Source organism: Pezoporus flaviventris, unplaced genomic scaffold (genome assembly GCF_033815535.1).
Source record: "Pezoporus flaviventris isolate CSIRO_AGI_PZ_B2104156 unplaced genomic scaffold, CSIRO_AGI_Pfla_v1 ptg000023l, whole genome shotgun sequence".
NCBI lineage: Eukaryota > Metazoa > Chordata > Aves > Psittaciformes > Psittacidae > Pezoporus > Pezoporus flaviventris.
Window position 1 is genome coordinate 7,837,304 of NW_026892571.1, and position 23,757 is coordinate 7,861,060.

At 37.4% G+C, this 23,757-nt stretch overlaps 1 protein-coding gene across 4 annotated transcripts; it reads right to left on the minus strand.

Annotated features, from left to right (window-relative positions):
* Positions 1 to 986: 986 nt before the first annotated feature.
* On the minus strand, positions 987 to 23,221 carry GABRA6 (gamma-aminobutyric acid type A receptor subunit alpha6). Of its 4 annotated transcripts, none has more exons than XM_061456578.1 (10): positions 23,107 to 23,221; positions 22,754 to 22,872; positions 22,409 to 22,476; positions 21,138 to 21,358; positions 20,954 to 21,036; positions 20,204 to 20,347; positions 19,630 to 19,782; positions 14,916 to 15,175; positions 6,226 to 6,483; positions 987 to 1,373 (listed from the first exon to the last, which is right to left on the minus strand). In XM_061456578.1, exons 3-10 carry the CDS (start codon positions 22,409 to 22,411, stop codon positions 1,323 to 1,325), a joined length of 1,173 nt encoding a protein of 390 aa, XP_061312562.1. In that variant the 5' UTR covers positions 22,412 to 22,476; positions 22,754 to 22,872; positions 23,107 to 23,221; the 3' UTR covers positions 987 to 1,322. The 4 variants fall into 4 exon arrangements, with proteins under 4 accessions (XP_061312562.1, XP_061312560.1, XP_061312559.1 ...); XM_061456576.1 differs by lacking the exon at positions 19,630 to 19,782 and adding an exon at positions 19,397 to 19,549 and having other exon boundaries at positions 23,067 to 23,221; XM_061456575.1 differs by having other exon boundaries at positions 23,067 to 23,221.
* Positions 23,222 to 23,757: the final 536 nt, after the last annotated feature.

Sequence of the window (23,757 nt, forward strand, 5' to 3'; positions counted from 1 at the left end):
CAGCCACTAAGATATATGTTTAGACAAAGGAAAATACCTCAAATTTCCTGAATCAATGCAGCATTTCAAGTTTCTGTTAAAATTCATTTAATTTTAATGTGTTAAAATTAAGTTCAACATAGGAGTCTTTAATTTTTGTCTGGCTGCATGTTAGACTTCCTTGTGTCTTTTTGACTTCCCCCAGTGTCCATTATACACACAACAAAGTTGGTTGGGATTTGATTTGATTAGGCATATCTTTCCTAGTTACATTCTTCAGAAGGATTATGGAGATGAAGGGTGAATATACAATAAAATAATACATGACTATGAAATATGAGAAATCCTTTGTGTGGCGTGTGACAAAATATTACCTATAAACTCTGAATATGCTGACAGCACTTTGTCTCTGGATAAAACTTCTAGGATTTTGCTGTGGGCAATTCAGTAGAATCAGCTGATAAAATGAAGCTTGTTCCCTAACTAGTTATCAAGACTTGCTTCCAGGAAGCTCCCTGTAGCTGGGGACTTGCATTCAGCCTGATAGGTAGCTGCCTCTTTCTGTCTATTCAGATTTAGACTTTGAAAACTGCCTTACATCTCAATCGTGTATTTCTAGGTCCTGCCAAGAAATTGCTTGTTATTAGTCTGGTTGTGTCCATGCTCACTCACAGCAGAAGATGTTACACTATTATAACAAGCCAGGTAAGGGGCATAAAAACCGGTTTCTATTTCCTTTTTTCTTAACTTGTTCTTTATAAATATTGTTATAAATTAAAGGAGATAAAAATGAAATTAAAGAAAATTGGAATTCGTCCTCCATCTTTTCTGTGAAAGGCTTATGAAGACATGATGGGACTGCAGCTCCTTTCATAGGATTTCTTATCATTATTTTGAGTCAATTTTAAGTGCTGCAAATCAGTGCAACTCTTAACTTTTCAGTGAAACCTAACCTTTCAGTTATACCAGTTCAGAATCAGGCTTATTTTAGTAATGCTTATTGCATTAAAAAAAATTAAATAATCCTGTCATTGACATTTTATATCAATGTAAACATTTAACTCTTTAAAACAGAATTATATCAAATGCACATTCTTTGATAATTGAACAAAATAAATTAACAAGAACTTTTACAGCAGAATCAATGTAAGATATCTTAAAGTATTGTTAGAACCCTGTACAGTTTCTATCATTTTCATTTGTCCAGTTTGTTTCCTGGTGATGTCCAATATAAACACTTCCAATGTTTCAAAATGGAGAGCACCTGTGGGTAGACAAGTCCTTTGGAGATCCTTCAACTCCACATGAGCTCCACTGATTTCTTTGAAATGTTGAGCTGTTCTTCAGTTGGACTCTAGGTCACTTCGAAAGTGCATTGCAGTAGGTTCAAAAAACTGGAAGAAAAGTTTAGAGAGAAGTTTAAGCTGTGCATTGTTGACAGCTGAATTAACCAACAAAATCACCTCATTTCTAACTGTCTCATTAGACTTAAAACCAGACTGCATTACAAGGGAGAATCCTCTTTGTATTTGAAGTTCAAATTGATTGCCTGGATCCTCAAAGCTCAATTGTAAGCATGTATGGCAGTGGCTGCTTTCTCCTGAACTTAATTTTTCCCGTATTTAAACTGAAACTTAATGTAACAATACGTACTGCAAGCTTTATGAATATTAACATGCTGAAGTATTAACATACTTCTCCAGTTCTTGTTTTTTTTTTTTCTCTGTTCTTGTTTATTCCCAGTTGAATCATCAGCATCTCATTTTCTCCTTCAACTTATGTATGTCTCTTCCTGCCACCATGCATTCTCTGTATCCAATACCCAGCACTCAGCACATTTAGTGATGTTGTGCCTTCCTCTGCTCCCGAACATAAAGGCTGGCATCTGCTTGTTTTTCAGCAGTTTATCATTGAAACTTTAGAATCATATCTTTCTTCAGTTTGATTCACTCCATCATTCAGTGTTTGATTACATTAAAATTTTAAACATAAAGTTATGTATAAAAATGGAGAGGTTACTTTAGAAAGATGTGTAAGAAGATGTGAGAACAGCATATGCATTGTGAATGATATTGCAAAGGTTGACAAAGTACTTGTATTTTTCTCATTTAAAGGGCACTCTCTGCATTCTAAATCAAGAAAATATTAAAATAAATTAAGTATGCAATTCACCTGTCAAGGTCACAGTCAGAAATTAGTATTCAGCTCGAGGATTTAGCAAGATTTAAAACCAAAATATGTATGATAAAATAAAAATCTAGAACAACTTTTTCTCATTTGCCAGATACATGTGTTCTCCTGTCAAGAACTTCTCTGCTTAGCTAATCTAGACAAATATGTATTATTTATTATTGTATAGAGCTTTTTGTGGATGACAGATATTACTGTACTTAACACACAATGTGCTCCATAGAAACCTGCCTGTTCCATTTTGCATGTGTAAATCATGGGAATGTCACAGCTTCCATCTAAATTAATTACAAACTGACCTTAGTGAGGGACTAAGTCCTCTTAGAGTAATTCTAATGCTTTTTTTTTTTTCATATTATAAACTATTGTAATAGTTAAGCATCTGTCAGCATTACAGTTATAAAACCATTTGAGAGAAGGGAGGCTTATCATACAAGTATCAGCATTTTCTGTCGTCTGAAAACTGGCATCTGGTATTTCAGCTGCAGATTCTTTCCTGCATGAATTTTCAAGTACCTCCTTTTGTTTTCTTTTGGGTGTCCTTTGGTTGCATCAGGTTCCAACAACATGCTGTCTAGCAAAATGCAGGCAGAGAATGATGTAACTTCATTTCTATACTTTTAGCAATATAACTGCTGTTCTGCAATGTTACTGCTATTCCATGTGTAAACCAGTTTACAGTGAAACATCTCATGTATCAAGTCACGTATCAATGACTGCTACTGAATGTTTTCCCATTTCTTCCACTGCGGAATGGAACCTTTTATTTAAATATTAAGGCCCCATACACATATAAGAGGTATTCAGCTGAAGCACTTAATTTCAGTGTGGGATTTTTTTCATTCAGATGTTGCTGATTTACTTTAAAATGTAGCAAAAGATTAATTTTATAATGAAAATTTACTACTAAACTTCTGTGTTTGCTAAGCTGGACTTGATTCATACATCTGGAAGTACTAATACAGAGTTCAGTCCAAGATACTCTTGTCATCTGCCTAGTCCTGGTTACTATTAAAAATAGTATCCAAATGTTTAAAGGCATGCATTTTATTAGAAATGCCTTCTTCATTATACAGACTTCCAAATCCAAAAACTTCTGTGTAATTAACACACCCTTAATTTACACATATAGCAACAGAAAGGGGGATTAACCTGGTTGTCCAAAGACAATTATATAAATAAATGGAAGGTGAAGAAAAAGCTACTCCAAGGAGCACTTTGAAAAGTACTCTGGTCCCAAGGTTCTTGTAAATACTGTCAGATAGAATGCACACTAATGACTTCTTTTTTTCTGTACCATACAACCCATTATGTAAGGCATAAGAAAACTGCTTTCTAGTGCACAGAAATACTACCAAACAGCTTAGGAGCGAGCTCCTCATTTCATGCAACTGTCATTACAGTAACAAGCCTGTTTGTTCTAGCTGGTGCTTTGAATCCAGAACACGCAAGTGGAAGTAAAAAAATGATTCTTCCTCTTCCTTCATAATCAAAGGAAGAGTCTGGCCAGAAGATAATGAGATGAAAATTACCTGTGATTCCGGTGTTAAAATCCTGCTTTTACAGATTTACAACATGCTTCTTGATTTATTCTGTATGCACCATCCAAAGACAGGCACCTTTTTGGTTTAGGGATCTCCACAATGACAGACTTTGAATGATTTTCTGCACTCCAAACTGCACTAATCAAAATCCTAGAAAGCTGCACTACAAAACCTTTTGCACAGGCAATTTGACTATTTCAATGAACTGATTATATTCTTTTTTCATTTTGTTTTTAAACAGAAAGAGAAATGAGCACAAATAAGTAACTCAAGAAAAGCTAATATGCACAAAATGCATTTTCTAAATGAAAATAAATTTCTTAACTGAATAACACTGTACCAATATTTAGCCTTTTGTACTTGAGCCTGTGATTCATTTGAACTGGCCATGAAGCATGACATGCTTTGTTCACCTAACTTTTGTATCTTTGCTTGAATGAAAAGGCTTACATATTATTAATATATTTTTAAAGCAAAAATACTCCTGGGTTTCCTTAAAAGTAACAACTGGTAAAGTAATACAACATATTGAATTAGAAACCTAGCAATGGATATCGCAATCATCATTAGTTACAACTTGAGTAGACAAACAAGAAAACGTAATTTATGAAGAGCTTGATCAACATTTTATATAATTGCTTACATTCTTCATAATTCAAAACACCCCAACTGTCAACACTTTCCTGTTTTATGAATCTTAATGCTGGATTCCTGTCATTCTATTAGGCTACAAAACATAATTTCTGAGCTTCTGAGCATGTTTTTTTAGCTTGCAAAAGTGGCATTTAAAAATATAGTCGCCACTATGTCCTAGACTTTAGAAGTATTTTAAAAGCTTAATTCTACTATAACTATTAATATACAAGGTTAAACGTAAATATGTCATCACTACCAAGGGAAATTGCAACTGTGTTCCAAATATTTCTAGATCCAAAATGTGAATGGTTGAATGAAATTACTGGAGTAATGGTAAGCTACACAAGCTGAGGAACTGGCTTCTAAACAGAAGCTGTAATGATTATGTGCTTTTTAGATACTTCCCTTCTCTGATTGAGATAAGTAATTCGCACACATAGTCAATATTTTAATAGCAGGATCAGTAACTCTGGCATAAATGCTAAATTTAGCATTGGGCAGATTTTGAATGGCCGGGAGTTAGCAGCTGTGACCTCTTGAGAGAGACATCTGCAGGAACATTTGTAAGAGACAGTGCCTCCTATCTTCCTGCGCTCCTGATTTCATAGATAAGCTGCTTGGCAGCACACTCCATCTTTGAGAGACAGCAATTCCCAGATCATACATTTAATAGCAAAAATCAGCAAAATTAGAGGCTAGTAGCCTCTGCTTCAAGCAGAGGCAAGATGCCACCAATCAGCTTATCCGCACTGTCTTGTTTACTTAGAACTGCACCATCTCTTGGCTGTCGATGAGATTTCCCTTGGCCTCCTTTATCTCTAATCTTAGAAATAATGGTACAGTCTGCTCACCACTCCTACCAGATTGCCAGCCTCTGGTTTTATTGATATAGGGACTTGGTGCGTTTGGTACTATCTAAATACCATCATTATCTCTTTAACTGTCCTAAATAAAGCTAAATGTTCCAATCATAATGACTGCAATGTAAAGTGAGATTCAAAAACTTTATAGCAATGAAGAAAATCAATATATGTGTATATATATATATTTATCAAGGAAATGGGACACTATTAGCTGTATTTAGGCAAAAGGGGAAAAAGAGAGAATTAAAACATACAAGAATCAAGCTTTTAATGACTAATTACTGACTGATTATTCTAGACATGCTCAGTTTGCAGGGCACACATCTCTTCTGCACATTACGGATATCTAAAGACATGATCATTCTCTGCCTGATATGAACAAACTTAATAAAATAATTTAGCAGCTTTATCTGCATAAAACAGTTCAGATGTATGAAGAAATGGGGAAATTCAGTGTTGAAGTGCATAAAACCAGGACCTCTTGATTCACAAACTGCATACTGTAGTTGTCAATTTTTCACACTGTATAAATATTTATAATGAACAACAACCTTCTTTGGGGAGACTGTTATCTTATTACTTCACTGAGCAAACCGTAGGAGATATTGAAGTTCTTATCTCCTTCACTGCATTGCTTCAACAGATAATTCTACCATTCCTTACTGCAGATAGGAAGATTAAGAAATGGAAGATTTAAGATTAGTTTGTTTGCTGAGAATGGCATCGTACATTGTTTTACACAATGTGTTCTGCTCAGTGCATGAACGTGGCAGACAGATAAGCGTTTACATATCTCATTTTCAAATAGCCTTTCTGCATTGTATTGAGTGCCACTACTACTGGAAGCCACAGTTGATCTTTTAAAGAAAACTTTAAAAGAAAACTGTTAAAGAAACCTTTGTTCAGAAAGGACCAATTAACTGGAGTTCAGGAGTAAATGAACAATGAAAATAATACTGGTCAAGTAAACATACTACATGTTAAAGCAAGTATTCAGAAATTCTGCCACTCACTTCCATAGTGTCTTTTGAAAGATAAACAACCCAGTATACTAGGTTGAATCCTGCAAATGCCACTGGAAAGAGGATCCTAGAATACTGGTCTATTTTACTTGTGCCTCCAACAGGTGGTGGTGGTGGGACAGGTGGAGGAACAGATGCTGGTTGATACTGGGATGCACTATTTGATATTATGCCGGCTTCAGGAGACTGATCTGCCGGAGATGTTACGGAGTTTACTCGCTTCTTCAAGTTACAGTTGGAGTCAGAATGCTGTGGAAGAAAAAAAAAGAAAAGGGGAAGGGGAGAAAAAGGTGAGTTTTGGATACAGTCTTAGGTTTTGTGATCATTAGGCTTCTTTCCACCTTTTTACTCAACCTGATTTTATTGCTGCTGCTTTGCTATAGAGCAACCTAAGGAAATCATAGAAATAATGCAAATATACAGAGGTACATTTGTGGCCTAAAGCTTTGCTGTAAAAACGTTAAAAAAAAAAGTGCTTTCCTTATTTAACAGGGTAAAAACCAGAAACTAGAAGAGAGAAAGAAAAAGAAAAGATGGAGCCAAAAGGAAAAGAAGATAATGGTCTATCTAAATTGTAGTATATTGGTATGACTGAGGTTTCTGTAGACACGAATCAAGTTTAAACAAAACAGCACATATGGGCTGGCTCAAGCTCAGTCTTCACTGTGTGAGCCCATTGATGAGTTTCAGTAGACATTCACTGAATGGAGTCAAATTGTTGCACTGTTATTAGTCCCCAAACTATCTTCTGATGAACTAGAAAACTGCTGCATGAAAAGAAAGGGGCTAAATTTACAGGTGTTTAAGACAGGAATGCTAAATTGTCCTATGTTGTTTTGTTGTTTTTTTCCTAGTGTGAAATTTAATTTTCAAGTATGTAATGACTTTTCCATATATATCTCTTACATATTGCTCTTTTTCTTCCTCTATAACCTAGCAACACTTCCAGTTTGTCATATCCCTCCTTCATCCACTTTGCCATCTACATATTAAATGATTAGTACCATGTTTAGGATAGATATTAAGTGGCATTCATATTCTGGGGCTATGCCTATCTGGAACACAGATGTTTGTTTTTGTGTTTTCCAGTAACAGCAAACAACAGGCAGATTTAAATGGAGGATGATCTACAGATGTGTCACAAACAGAAAGAGGGTTATTCATGTCCACTTGCGCTAATCATCATAATAATCCCACTGTATAAACAGACTGACAAACCAAGCCTGGGCTACTGCTCTCATTACAGTTGCTATTCTGTTTTGCTTGTATGCCCTGCTTTGAGCTGAATTGTAGGAGTTGTAAAGTAGCTGCTTTTCACTTTACTGCAAGATAGCTTGACCTTTTGTGGAGAATGAGTAGTTCCTAAAAATATAAGTGCTAAGGTGAATCTTAGCCCTTTTTATCTGCAATATTCTGGTATAAGGTGGGTCAAATTCTGCTCTGGATCACTCAAGCATGAATCAGGAGTTATTATACTGAGGTGATGAAGTTAAAAGTAGGCAGAACAGATGTAGCATATGGTCTGTGGATAATGTTCAGTACTGACTGCATTTAGAACGTAGAAGTAGCAAATACTTTGTGATCATCTGAATAGACACTTGGAAAAAGTGTAATCGTGGTCACTATTTTATTTATAATATTTATTAAATCTCATTCCTGTAGAAGAGGGTTTTGCTATAGAAGGAGGATTATTTCAACGTGATTTCATCTCAACTTGGAGATAGGAACATTTGGAGTCAGTGTATCCTCAGAACTTGGGGAGTGCACTAACTTGATTATGCTCCCACTTTGGGGCCAGTTTAGGTCCATTCTAGCAACTGAGTGATAATGATAACTTCTTATTACTTAAAATAGCCTATTCCAATATTCAGGAAGGATCAGTGCATTTCACTGTCTAAGTAAAACCAGAGCTTTTTGTCATGCTCTTCTGCTAAGGAGATGGTTTAGTCGATATAAATTGTTAAGAAAGTTCTTGAGCAGTTCTTTACACTGTCTTTAACACCCTCATGTGCCCATCCAGCAAGTCAGCATCAGGACTGTTTTCCTGTCTACCACTACCCAGGATATGGAATTTTAAGTCCAAATTTATCTTAGCTGTGTAAAGATGTTCTCAGCGTATTAGCTGTCTGTAGACCAGACTTGCTGCCCGAGAGCTACAATTCATTTTTTTCATTGGAATTCACTGCTAAAACAAGAGGAGAAGGCAGTGAAAGGAAGCCATGTAGTTTCTTATTACAGTTGAGTTCTGAACAGCAGCTACACTAATTTGCCTACTACATTTAGATTTAACTTTTCCTTTTGATGAAGATTGCCTACAATGACATCATGAAACTTTAGCAAAACACAGAGAGAGTAGCCTATGTTACATAGTTTACATAGCCAACCACTCAAATACTAAGGACTGTTTTACAAGTAAAAAGAGCAACTGTGTCATAATGAAATAATGAATTTTGTTAAGTTACTGAATCCTGATTCAGAGAAGTACTCTTGTACTCATGTGGAATGTTCATCCAATCAGGCAATTGAACTTGTCATTGCGAACGACTACCCAGTGACACAGAACAGATTGCAAGATCACTGTTTAATGTGAGATGCCATAAAACTGGACTAGACAAAGACTGGTACGTATACGGGCTAAATAAGATATAGTCTTTTGCAGCTCAGCTATCTGATCCTCTGGAAAGCTCACAAAGCAGTGGCATGTTGTCTATAAAGGTGCTGCTCACTCACAACTCTCATCAATATCACTAGAATTTGCTCAGAATATCTCAGGAGGCTTTCAGCAAATTGCTTGGCTTCCAGCTTTAAAAAAAATACAGCATATCTATAACCTTGGAATAAACATTTTTTTTTCTGCTTTTTCTGATTTTTATATGGATGCTAATAGTGATTTATGAATATGCTTTGTACTTATGTTTCTTTTCCTCAAGAGATTTCTGTAATTCATATTTGTAAAATTTTCTACTGTTCTCTGTTCCTTTGTACTGCAAATACATATTCCACTATCAATTCAGTTTATGACCCAGCAGTAACATGAGTATCTCATATATGCACTCAGATACTGGCTAAGTAAACAAATGAGTACCTGTAATGTACCCTTTTACTCACTTATGTCTCTCTTTCCTGCAGGCAATGTAGTAAAAAAATGTTCATAAGAATAAACTCTAGAAGTTTAGACAGAAAACTGTGTTATTCCTCCTTTTCTTTCTAAATTATTGGATTAAGGGTATCGAAATTTGCTGATATCACAAAACACACCAAAAAACACTAGGCTAAAAGCTCAGTGTCTGTACATGGCAGAATAGTAAATGAAATATATAACATTCTTTTTCCCTGTCTGTATCATTAGTAGATAAAATTTCAACCATTCATATTGTACACATAAAATTGCATGCTAATGACTTAGCTCCCAAAGAGGGAGTTAAGCATAGTTTAGCCCCTAGATTCAATAGTGTGATCTGTAAAAACTCTGTTTAGCTACTGAACAATCCATATGCAGCACCATACAGCAGGGAAGTTCACCACATTAGGTAGGATCTCCTTTTGGGAGATGCATCAATCTTTACAGTCTTGTGCAGTTTAAGTATCCATTTCATGCTAGAGATTCATTATAACCTATAATTTAGACATTTCTTTGCACATCTCATCTGTGGGATCTGATTCAAACCCAGTGTATTGGAAACATCTATAAATGATGTTCTGCATAATTAAAAGCTCAATGTAGTTTAGAAATCATTAATAGTCCTACCTTTAGGTATCTGTCCTGGTTTCAGCTGGGATAGAGTTAATTATCTTTCTAGTAGCTGGTACAGTGCTGTGTTTTGGATTTTTGAGCTAGCAAATGTTGATAACAGCCTAATGTTTTAGTTGCTAAGCAGTGCTTACTCTAAACCAAGGACTTTACAGTTTCCCATGCTTTGCCAGTGATCAACTGCATAAGAGTCCAGGAGACAGGACAGCTGACCTGAACTAGTCAAAGGGATATTCCATACCACAGAACGTCATGTTTAGTGCACAAACTAGGGGGAGTTGGCCAGGGGTCACTGAACACTGCACAGGGGATGGGCTAGGCAATGGTCAGTGGATGGTGAGCAATTCTATTGTGCTCACTTGTGTTTCCTGAATTTTATTCCTCCTCCTCTCTTTTTTTCTATTATTTATTTCTTATTATTGTTTACTTCATTGCAATTATTAAACTGTTCTTATCTCAACCTTCAGGTTTTATCTTCTTCAGATTCTCCTCCCCATCCCACTCTGGGGAGCAGGGAAGAGTGAGCAAGCAGCTGCACGGTATTTAGTTGCTGGCTGGGGTTAAACCACAACAGCATCTTTTAGGAATCCTGTGTCCTTTACTAGGAATATTAAGAGGAATAACATGCAAATTTATTTTCTTTGTGTTTTAGCCTAGTAAAAGGATTAAATCATTTAGGTTAAATTATTCACGCAAAGCATGGGAAAGCCATGTTAAAATTCTTTCTTAACCTTAAGGGATTGAAATTCACCTCTCAAAATATAACCTAACCATCACGTGAAGGTGATTAGTGGGAGAAGTTGTTACCTTATTACTTCAAAGCTGTTTTACTTTGCATGGAAATTCTGAAGAGCCATTAGAAGCAGAAAGTATAGCTTTGAAAAATATACTATGCACCCACTGTATTAAAATCACTGTCATATAAAACTGGTAAGTTCTAAGGAGGGCAGAGACTGGAATCCTAGTAATTCTATTTTCAATGTGAATATGTGTGGTGGAATCTCTTCCTAACATTTCTGTGTAGCATATCAGGAAAATAATAATGTAATTAGCACAGAGTCTCTGTCAGAAAATATATCCATGTTAAACAGTTTTAAATGTTCAAAGTAATGTTTGGCTCTTAAACTTACCAGTGTCAGTCCAGAACTACCCCTGTCTCTACATTTACTTCGCTAAATTTGTGTGGCATGGAGAAACTACTGCTTTGAGTGTCTAAATGAGACAGAATTACACAAACAGCACTATAGAGGTTGATTTGTTTGTTTTTCTGGAATTTAACTTAATATAATTTTGTACCTCATCTCCCCCTTCACAAAGGTACTGGGATTAGACTTCCATGTTGAACAAAAAATGTCTAAATCCAATTCATCTTAAATTTCTTTATTTTGGTGTGTGTTACTAGCTACTTCCAAACTTTCCTTACTATCCTGCATTGGCTTTGTCAATCAGACAAATATTTAACTTGGAACCAAATAACCAGCATCTACTTTTCCTTGTTGGGATGACAAAAAGTCAGTGTAACTGAAAGTTGAGGTTTGTTTTAAGTAATATACTTGGTAACCTCCAATTGTGTAGGCACAGGAAGATGTCCCTAATTTCTTGAAAGTGCTGTTTTCTCAGTCAAAACTTTCCTGCCTATAGCTGTTTCCAGGATGATCTCATAAAGGATTGTTGATAATCCAAATAAAAGTGCTTTGCTTTCAGTTATGTTACGGTACTCATTAAACATACTCAATATATTCTGGCACAATTATAGAAAACTAAATCCCCTATACCAAAGTGACATAAGGCTGCTCTGCAGTTGGGCAGGGTTATTAAATAGAATAAGAATCCTTTTTTGAAACACAGGGACAAGGCTATTTGTAGGGAGAAGGAAACTCTCCCAGCAGTATTTTTCAGTGCTCTTTGCTGTTTTCTGTTAGAACAACAGGTCTTTCAGAACATAACTATAATCAAGCTACCACCCTGTACTAATCTTTTGTCTTTTACATGTACCCTCTCACATAGAAAGAATGTCTTTTGATCCATGGTGAGTACTCCCTGACCATCTCACAGAGCATTACTTCAAATGGTGTACTACAGACAGCATCACCAATTTCCCTCCCCCAGCATATTTCCAGTATTAGGATATTCCTGGACAAAGGAACCCATAATGATGAAATAATATGATTGATACAGAAAATACACAATTTGGAATGGATTAAAAAGATGATGCCATAATGGTTTTTATATATGTCTGTGTGTGTGTCATATATATAACATTTGTTTTTGACATGCTAGAATAAGCTTGATCACCATATGAATAAACCAGGTTTCTGTCAAGTTCCAGATGACTACTCAGCTTGTTGCCATCGTATTTTGGAGTGGAACACCCATAGTTTTGTATTTCATGCAGGGATTGCCTGCAGCTGACAAAGAGAGCAAGCCAAATTCTGCTCTCAGTTAACTGAGGTAAATAGAGTGGTGTTCCTGGAACTAGACCAGGCATGCTGGGCTGTCATCAGTTAACAGAGCACACAGTCAGACCATTGTCTCTCTTACTGAAACCAGTTAGTCATTACTTGAGTAGTTTCTCCTACTTCTGTTAGTACAGTAGAATAGAATTTGGTCTTCTGCTATCTTTTTTTTCCTGAGTGCACAGGTTTTTTGGCTACAATATAAAAGTCTGTGAAAAAATGGTAATTTGAATAAAGCAAGATTTTACATAAAATTAACTAGACTGAAGGAGGAATGAAGCTTTTTGGTACTATTTTGAAAGATTTTTGATTCTTTCAGTGTCCTGGGTTCAGCAGTGGCAATATTTTTTTCTCCTTCTTAGTAGCTGGTACAGAGCTGTGGTTTTGACTCTCAGCCTGAGAACAACACTGATAACACCGATGTTTTTAGTTGCTGCTCAGTGTTTACTCTGACCAAGGACTTTCTGAGTCTCATGCTCTGAAAGGGAGGAGGGGTAGCCGGGAGGAACCAGAGACAGGACACCTGACCTAAACTAGCCAAAGAAGTATTCCATACCACAGCGTGTCATGCCCAGTATATAAACTGGGGGCAGTTACCCGGAAGAGTTAGATCACTGCTTGGTCGAGCTGGGTATCGGTAGGCAGGTGGTGAGCGGTTGTGTTCTCTTCCCTTGTTATTTCCCTTATCATTGTTATTATTGGTGGTAGCAGCAGTGGTTTGTGTTATACCTTAGTTACTGGACTGCTCTTATCTCAACCCATGGGAGTTACATTCTTTTGATTCTCCTCCTCATCCCCCCAGGAGCAGGGGGGAGGAAGGGGGGGTGGGGAGTGAGAGGGCGGCTGCGTGGTTCTGAGTTACAGTTGGGCTTAAACCATGACATTCAGAAAGATAGTTAATTTGAAATGAAAAAAGTATTCTGCCAATACATCTATCTTGATGTTTTGGCCCTCACTCAAGCAGCAGCAGCTTCTAACTGGATGGAACTTCGAATTTTCTTTCATAGCAAAACTGTCTTTCTGGGCTTCTCTTAGGCAAAACAGGAGAATGGGTCTCCTGTCATACAGAAATTCCTAGTTTAGATAACCTTCTTGTGATTAACTCAAATCTGAATAAGTGTCCAGCGTTAAAATAAACGCAGATATGAACATTGCAAGTATTGCAAATCTCAATCAGCCTTTCTGCTGTCACTTCAAAATCAGTGCAAGGTTTTGCAAATATTTGTTTCCAAGCTCCTTCTAAATTTTTTGGCCTTTCTTTCGTATTTTTTTTCCATAACCATGGTTTAAAAAAAAATGAAAAAGCTGTGGTTCTGAGCTAAAATATGTAAAGATTTGCTTGGTTTTGCATTTATATATTTAGTAAAAATAAAATGCGTTATTTTAATATAGCTTACAATGTCTTCAGATATATTTTTTTAATGTTAATAAAATTGTAAGCAAAATACAGTGTCTTACAAGCACAGTGCTTCCCAGTTGAAGAACATTTGCTGATTAGCTCCAATGAGGACCAGTAGCAAGATGCTGCGGAGTTTTGCTTTCACTATAATATGGAACTTATCAATTATGAATTTAACAGTTAAATATACCTAAATGTTCTAACTTTAACTGCTCCTTATAAGCAAATGTGGGAAAATTACTTTATAGTGGGTAAGGTGTTGCCCTGATGATACTCAACAGCTCGTTGACTTCCTTATTCAACTAGAGACTCAAAGGTTTTGCAGAAGGTCATTGAAATCCTGTTATTCCTCTCAAAATGGAATTTTGTTCCTGAAAACAGGAGGGCTACAGTGATATATTTATTAACATATGTTGTGAGACAGCATTCATTATTTATCCCAAGATGTAAGGAATAATATTTATAAGCAATTCTGACTTTATTTTTTTGATATTAGAAAGCCTTGCTGTCTTTTGCACGTACTAAAATTTATCCTTAATCTTTACATTTATGTTTGTTGTTTGTTTTTTCCCCAAGCTTCCACCAACACAGATTTTTATGAAAATAACAGATGCCAAGTTTATATAAAGGCTAATTCCTCTTCTTTCAGATGACCCACTTATGGTATGTACCAGTGTACTACAGTGATCCCATAATCATCTGGCCAATGCACATGTTCATTGAATTGTACAGCATCCCACAAATTCTTCAGACTTACTGAGAGAACCACAGCTGCCTGACCACACTGCCTACAGCATTGCTCAAGAGAAGTATTATGGATAATAGCCTAATGGCTTTCCTTAAATATCTTACCAAATAAACATCTTTCTAGTAAATTATATCTCAAATTTAAATAGACAGTATGGATAAATGAAGTATTTTCATTTTCTCAAATAAGAACAATATCTTTGATAAGTAGACATGATCTGCTTACATAATCTCTTTCAGGTTAAGATCATTTTAATATTGTTTTGCATTCACTACTTCAGCTGCCTCTTCCTATATGATGCTTATTATCAGAAAAGCAAGCAATTACCGAGACAATCTCGTCCTCTGCCGGTACAGTTGCTGCTGATAGTGCTGCTGCCAGTGCTGCTGCCCTGGCTGCCTTCCTCATTGCTCTCTGAGTCTGAAGATTGGTAAAGTAGTTGACAGCTGCAAACTCAATAAGTGCAGAGAAGACAAAGGCAAAGCACACAGCTATGAACCAATCCATGGCAGTAGCATAGGACACCTTGGGCAAAGAATGGCGTGCACTGATGCTTAAGGTGGTCATTGTTAGAACTGTAGTGATTCCTTGAGAAGAAGAGAAAGAAAATGGCGGCATTAGAACAATGCTTCAACCCTGCTACTCTTAAATTCATAAATATTAAAAAAAGAAAATAATAATCCAACAACTCCTTTTTGGTTTTAGCTGTCATCCTACAAAGCAGCTAAACGACAAGACTGCTTTTTGTATTTTTGAATAATTCACTGCCTTAAGCATCTAAAAGTTCTGAACAAACTTTAATACACTGAGCAGACTGAAAATTAAGATAACTAAATACTACATGGTGCAGCTTCTTAGACTTGTGACAAACATGGGCATATCAAAACGCAGGCTCAAACTATGAAAGACACTTTACTTGAGGGGTTAGTAAGTGGACTGTTTTGCAGAAATCTAAATTAACAGACTGCCATGTCCCCAAAATGATCCCCTCTTTTCTCCTGTTGTTGCACAAGACAGATCATGGCTTACAGAACCTTCACTGAATCAATCAAATTCTGCATTAAAAATCAGTGGTAGCCTATGGTCCAAATATTCAAAAAAACAAGAGTTTGGTTCTCTGTGCTATTGTCTTTCATCACTGGATACTTTATTTAAGATTCATTAACAGTACCTTGATTTGAAAGCCCTTGTAGTTACAAATATGGAAGGACAGAAAAGCTACTTCTCTAGAGCTGCTTATCTATTTTCACAAAGCTGGTGTTGTTGCTTGTGGGCCTCATAGTGTTCTTCAAGTGAATTCATTAATTTATTCTTTCTGTTTTGAAGTGTATAACATTAATAATGTAGGAAATATACCCACTTCTCACAGCTGCTTGATACAAGCAAAAAGCGCAAGAACAAACTCATTAACATATAAGCCTCTGTGACTCATGTTTACTTATAATTATGCCTGCTAGAATATGAAAACTGATGGTATTTAAAGGCATTAAGGTGGAGAATAGTCTCTTCTGCTTTTTTTCTGCAGTTGGGAATGGGTAAGTGAGAAAGTAAAAGATGTTATAATGCCATGTTGCGATGATGAATCAATATGCTATGAATGATGCTCAGTGGAAAGGATGCAGTGTCATTGCATATTGCAGCATCAAGACAGGGTGACTTGATTATTTTCAGAGGGTTTTCTGCAACTGTTTCACATGATGTAGCTTGCCACCTGTCTGAGGTTAACTACAACCCAATGTCATTACTTAACATGTTTTAATGAAATGCAAATAGGAGATGGTATAAAAACATGTAGGATCTCTGCTTCTCCCAAATCTGCCAGGCTCATTTTATAATATGAATACAAGTGTGCCGAGATACATTTCAATTTCAAAGGTCCAGAATTAACTTTTCAATATGATGTGTGATTAGATTAGAATCTGTCCATGTGCTAGTTAGTAATAAAAATGATATATTCTGTGTCTGAATAAAAATTTACTGCAGTGGGAATTTAAACTTAGGAATAGGACTCCTATTCTATTGCAGATATAGATAAGACTTCTCTCAATGTGGAGTGAATATTGATGAAATGCTCTGCACTGTGGAAAACTACTTTATCAAACTGAATGCCAAATTATAGTTGGTAAACTGTGTAACTGATGATTGTTTACCCTTGTCTTTCCACTTTGAACACTTCTTGATAAGTTTTGAAGAATCTGTTACATAATGCAAATATTGAAATATGCAATCTTTTCCTGCTAAAAAATGAAACAACAACAACAACAAAAAAAAAACAAACACCTTTGCTATCTGAGACTAGATATTAATTTAAAATTCCCAGGGTGACCTGCTGGGAAGGTAGAAGCTGACTACTGTCTTTCTGCAAAATAACAGATGAACTTTTTGCTAGCAACAAAAAAGATTAGATAAAGACACATAAAAATGTGAAATAATAGCCATTGTTACTTGGAGTCAGAGCATACTTAAAATTAGACTTCCAATAAACATGCTTCTTATTCTAAGTTATATCTGATAATGCCATGCTTCATAAAACTTCACACATATATATACATATATATGTGTATGCATAGCTACATACATAGCTCCACATTAAATAAGGAACTTAATACCAGCAATCTGCTGTTCTTTCCAAGGACACAATTATAAAGAACACAAGAGTGCCTCTTCAAGTATTTCTGTCTCCCATTTTTCACTTGCAGGTCTGTAAAGAGTAGATCATTAATTTATCTTTGCAAAAATGTTCAGAGTTTTTATTGTAATATTACTTGCAAAGGATAACTGGCATCCTGCAAAGGATAACTGGCATCCATTTTGGAGGTAAATGTTGCTAATTTAATTTGTTCTGAAAAATGGTTTTTGCACATGGTTGTTATTCTTCTACTATTAATTTCTCTTCTCTCAAACTTACAGTTTGGGAACTTAGAAGTAAAACTGAAAATTTATAATTCAAGCAATTGCAATATAATGCAGAAAGGATACTGACTTCTCCATTTTAAATAAACACCACTGGTGTTTATTGTTTTTTTTCTGCTGCGGACTGAAAGTCTTTTTTGTTATATGGAATTTGTCTGCTTTTCCTTAGATGAAGCTATTCAGAATCCATGGGATTTTGAATTAGTAAGGACTATAAATTCAGACTGTGTCTGGGAGAAGTAAGAATGGAGCAAGGATTGACATATTCTTCTAAAATGCCACCATGACTAATTTTTCACGATACCAAGAAAGGTGTCTATTTTACTATTTTCATAAAATATAATCCGTTTCTAATTCTATATTTACTCTTCAGTATGGTATCTAAGAGCTGTTATTCCACTGTTTGGGGTATCCATGTCTTTATTCCTGAATCACCTAAAGACGTATTTGCACATTACTCAAGCATATAGAACTGACTTCCACTGCCTACTAGGTAACAAATATGTTTTACTCAAAATGGGGAGGATGTAACTGTAAAGTCCAGAGATGCAATATAAAGCCAAATCAGGTGGCATCATGTTTGGTGTACAAACCTCCTATATATGTTATGCTTCGACTGCAAAAAAAATCCTGGAAAATCTATTGCCTGATATTTTTATATTTTTAAGCATTTAAAGAAATCCCAATTGCCAGATAATAATACTTTTAAGTGCTTAATGATCCTAAACTGTATCCTAGATCTTAATGAGAATTTCAAGAACAAAAGTGTTGATCTTCCCTCAGAGGCACCTGAGGAAGTTGTGCTCACTTCATGTTCCTAAAAGTCTGCAATGTTTTTATGAATACCATTCCATGCAAGTAGGAAATGCAAACTAATTGAAATAAATTAGCAAAAAATCTGTAGCCTGCTAACTACAATTATAGACTTGTTTTTAATCATGAGACTTGTATCATTTATGCTTAGGGAACATACAGCTGCCTTTTTGTCACTGAAGACAAGTCTCATAAAGGGAACTTTTTTAATACAAATACTACTTTAAGAGCCCATAGGGTTGCAAAATGTTTGTGTATAGATAGTGAACTCATGAAGTTTTTGATAAGTTTTATTACTTTTGCTCAGTATTTTTCTCGTAGTTTTTCTAGAAACAACAATTCAGTCAGTGAAAGTTACCTCTTAAGGAGTGCAGTTGCAGAGCCTATCAATATAAGGAGTGCAGTTGCAGAGCCTATCAATATTGCAATAGGTAGAGTTTGTGCCATTTAACAGCAGAGCACACAATAGAAATTAAGGAGACAAAACTCACAGCTTTGAGAGCATTAATTCAAACCACTGGAAAGAATTTGCAGTGTGGACATGCCTTTCACGTTACAACTCCATCCTGTGCTAGGGACAGGATGCATCTCACCTTACTTTATTTGTCTAAATTCCTTGCTAGTTGTTTAGATAACTTCGCAGACAAGGAAAAGAGAGCACTTCAAAGTGCTAGATGAGGTAGCTTATGTCAGATGAGGTTAATTCCACCCTATGTAGTTTATTTTTTTCTAAAGCTTTAACTCAGATTGGTTTCAGAAGCTAATAAATCAATAGAAAAATACCACTTAAAAAACCAGAGAAGTTGACATTTACTCTGGAATTGTCCCTTCCTGCATACAGAAAATATATTGAGGAGAAAAAAACCACCACAAACAAGTCTGGTTAACCAAATGTTCTGATTAAAGAATTTTGACTCTTGTGAGCAGGTCGAATATTATTTGGTTTAATTTTAGTATTTACTTTTGTTCACTGAAACCTACTAGCTGTCTTTTCCAGTCCCCATTGGATTACAGTAGCTGTTTGATGCAATGGATTCCATACAGTGAATGAAGTGAATGATAAAAGAACAAAACACAAATACCAGCCACGGTTCTCGCTGGAACAGATTCTTTGTTGATCCAAAACACAACTTGAGACAGGACTACAGTCATGATGCATGGAATGTATGTCTGAATGAGATAGTAGCCTATTTTCCTTTGAAGATGGAAATAGAGCAGCTGAAGTGAATATTCGCCTAAAATAAACAAGCAATGAAAGTAATGAATGAATGGTATATGTGATGCTGAGCTGTTCAAAGACCTTAACGCAGCATACCAAAAACTGTTCTGGCTGGAACAGACTCCTTATTAATCCAGAAAGACACCTGAGAAAGAACGACTGTCATAATGCATGGAGTATATATCTGTATCATGAAGTAGCCCATCTTCCTTTGTAAGTGGAAATAAACTGTCATGATTACATATTCACCTGTTAAGAGACAAGTATGTCAGCATTATTTTGGCAACATATAAGTAATAATTATTGGCTTAAACCCAACATGCTATGTTCTGAGGAAAGCACTTACAGGCCTTCTGGTGCATAATAAAAATAAGCTGATTAAAAAAAGTAACTGACCTTATGGAAACAGAAGAGAATAATATTCATTTTATGTACTGCTTTTACTGGGAAGGGAGGCAGGGGAAATTCTGAAGAATTGCATTAAAAACTGTATGTTTAAAGAGACTGTATTGAAAATCTTTAAAGAGACAATGGTTAGAGTCCTTCCAAGTATTTTAGTTTTTAAAATGGCAAATGATATTTAGACTAATTCCGTTCTACATGAAAAAGAACTGAAATTTATTTTGAAGATGGTTATAATGTCAGTAATTCTCACATGGCTACGTCTTACCTGTGTTAGATTTAATTGTTTCACTAGATACAGTTTGTCCTATGAGGTCATATTGGAGGAGACTGGAAGACTCCTGTGGTACTTCTACTGAATGCAGGGGTCCTTTTTTCCATGTATAAATTATTTCACTTTTTGGATAAGCATCTGAATTATAGAGGGGGAAATTAATTTATTAATTATGTAATTTATAAACAATTGAAAAAATACCTGATCCTGTGTGTGGCTTGAATATCTACAGCAACATGTATCCTGCTCCAACAATTTCCCAACCTCATCAATGACAAAATGCAAAAATAATCAACAGTAAGAGAGTGGCTGAGGTGGGACCAGATAGACACCAGCTTTTGTTTCTTAATTTGCTATGAAGCACATACATAGATTACCACAGCTCTACAACATACTTTTGAAATCAATTACCACAGATCAACTAAATATTTGCAAAAGTAAATGTAATAAATGCATCACATCTTTTATGACTTGCTGAAGGATCCACTTTGACAACTAGATATGTAAGAATAATAAACAATAAAATATTCTACAACAGTCACCCTTCAGTGAATAAATCCATGTCCCTATGAATAGTCTGAGTCTCAGAAGAGAAAGTAAGGTTCTAGGATAAAAAAATATAATAAAATATCTCAGCTGTATCATGTCATTAAGTAGTGTTCTAGGATCTCATTTCTGATCTTCTCACATACAGCTAGACTAAAAGTATTGCTATAAAAAAATGAAAGATATAGAAAAACTTACAGCTTCCAAACTTTAATGGACAAGCATGTCCATCCATAGGGAAGTTCACCAACCGCATAGGACAATCAGCATTAATGGTTAGTCTAGAATACATTATAGTAGATGACAATGAAAAAAAGTGGTATGTGGGAACGCTGCTGAAAGACTCGAAAAGTCAATCAAAAGCGAAAGAACAGGCTCTCACCTCATTGTGTAAAGAATAGTTCCATTCTGCATAATTCTGAAAAGTTTGTTAGGAGTTGTCATATTATGAGCAATTGATTTTTTTCCATTTCTAAAAAACGTGTCTGGTGTCCAAATTTTACTGACCATTAAATTGTTCAATCTCAAAATTTCAGTTGGCCCACTAAACTTCAACCTCTCATCAGTCCATGTCTGCCGAAAGAAGACGTCCATTGTGTATTCCTATGGAAAATGAATAGGTGGTTGACTTATGTGTTTGGGTCAGCAGTCCCAAGTTACTGTATATACAGTAACTCCATGAAAGAACCTACCACACGTGTCAATGGCATTTCATTTACTACTTAAACACTTGATCCTATTACCATTAAGTAGCTATTAAAAAAAAAAGTAGTCTACAAAAACATACCCTAATTTCTTTTTATTTAAATAGCTACAAATTAGTGAGTGAACAAATAATTTTATATAAGGGAAAAAAACATCATTGTCCTCTCAGAAATAATAATTTATTTCAAAGTGACTGAGGTCTAAGAAAATACAAATGTCTAATTTAGTTTCCTTTCAAAGTGCAAAACCAATGTTTAATTGGTAGGAACAAAAGACATGCTCAGTGCTTCTGCTTGTTTCTTTGGATATTGACAAAGAAAGGACTGATATGAGTCACATCACAGTAAGATTATGGTGTCAGGTTAATATTAGTCCAAGGAGTTCTCTAAAGTCAATTAAGAAATGGAGCTAAACCTTGGCTGAAAGCAGATTTTGTAAGGTGGCAAAGTTATGCCTTCCCTTAGATTGACTGATGAAGAGAGGTGGAAAAAGCTGTAATTGGCAGATTTAACCTGTGTCTGCAGCTACCTGACTTTGGGGACACCCAGCGTGACAAGGAACAACTATTTCAGATATGGCACTGTGCCCCTGCAGCTACATGTTAGGTTGTTTCCTACCATGCAGACTTGATGTTGTCAGGCAAACCTATGTGCTGGGCCACAGATGCTTACAATCTTCTTAATGGGGTTAAAGAGGCATCTTTGACCTCCCAGCAGTGCCCTCACCTGGGGTTAGTGCTGCATTCCGTGCTCGGGCCTGGGCCATGGGCTGCCCTGGCTGACTCTGCTGGGGAAGTATCTATATGCAGTTCCAGACAAACCGCTCTGTTGGGCCTGAGAGATTGTCAGGAAGATTAAGCCTCGTAATCTGCTTTAATGACGGTCAACTCAGATGGCACCATAATGAATCCCAGGAAAGGGGAGCAGGGGCGGCAAGCGGGGCCCTTACCATCTCCACGTCGGACACCGGCCCAAAGCTGGTCACGTAGATGTCCGTTTTGACTTCAGTCACAGCGCCTGCGAGACACGGAGACACGCTGGGCGCGGAGCGGGACCCCTCGAGGCACCGCGGCTCCGGGACCACCATCAAGACACGACGGGCTCGGGGCTGGCGGGGTGCGGGACTCCGTCCTGCCCCCCGCTGTTGGGTTTCACTGCCTCCCTCCTGCCAGGTGCGGGACGGGACCCTCCTCCCCTCGCCAGCTCGGGCCCCCCGCTCGTGCCCCCCTCTCGTGCCCCCCTCCCCGAGCCGTGCGCTGCCAGGCTCCCCGAGGGGACGGGAGTTTCCCTGTACCTCCGAACCCCGGCCGCAGCCTGTTGTCGTAACCGTCCAGCAGCTTGTCGAGGATCCGAGTGATGTTTTCCAAGTAGAGGTCCCCCCCGCCGCCCTGGTCCCCCAGCGCCGCCGCCGAACTGCGGGGAGAGGCGAGTCCCGCAGTCAGACCCCTCGGGCCCCCGTCCCCGCGACTCAGCCCTTCCGCCCGGCGTGCGCCCGTCGAGGGCCCGGCCCTCTGGGACAGCTGAGGTGGGAGAGGACCCCCTCCCGCTCCTGCAGCCTGCGGCGGGGTTTGAGGGAGCCTCAGGGGGGTAGGGGGGAGCTCACTCACCTCACAGCGAGGCATACCCAGGCGATGAGCAGAGCCATACCTCAGGTATGTGCCAGGACGCTCAGGTGCCCTCAGACCCGTCAGCTGGAGCAAGTGCCGGGGCTCATCCTTCCTCTCCCGGCCAAGGGCTCCGCCGGGCGGGGATGCCCAGAGTGAGGTGGTTTACGCCCTTCCCCGTGGCCCTCGGCCGCCCTCTGCCCGGATGGGGAGGTGGGGAGTCTGCAGCCGCTGGTGTCCTTTGGCTCCAGCCTCCTCTGACTGCTCCGGTGGGGAGCTCTGGTCTGAAGGGACGGTGCGTGGCCGGAGAGCAGTGACAATAATCGAATAAGGCATTAGGGGAGATTAAAAGGAAGAAATCCACTGCTAGTTTTGGCATGGAATTAGCAGGGACCCGTTAGGAAATCTGGAAAAGCGCTGGCATCTTGCTGATAGAGATTATGTTAGAAATGGCCTCGGCTTTTATTATGTTTATGGTTCACAGGGAGATTATTATGCAGCTTCTGCATCATTAGAACTTTGGGGAAAAACAAAACAAGCCAAAAAACAACCTACAGTTTCCAGTTTACTGTTTTTATTGACCTTTCTCAACACAGCTTCTCACCATCAATCCTGCAGAAATGTACAGAGCGCCTGAATATCTAAACGTTACTACGTGAACGCCGAACAGTGAAAGTTGGGTCTGGTTCAGGTT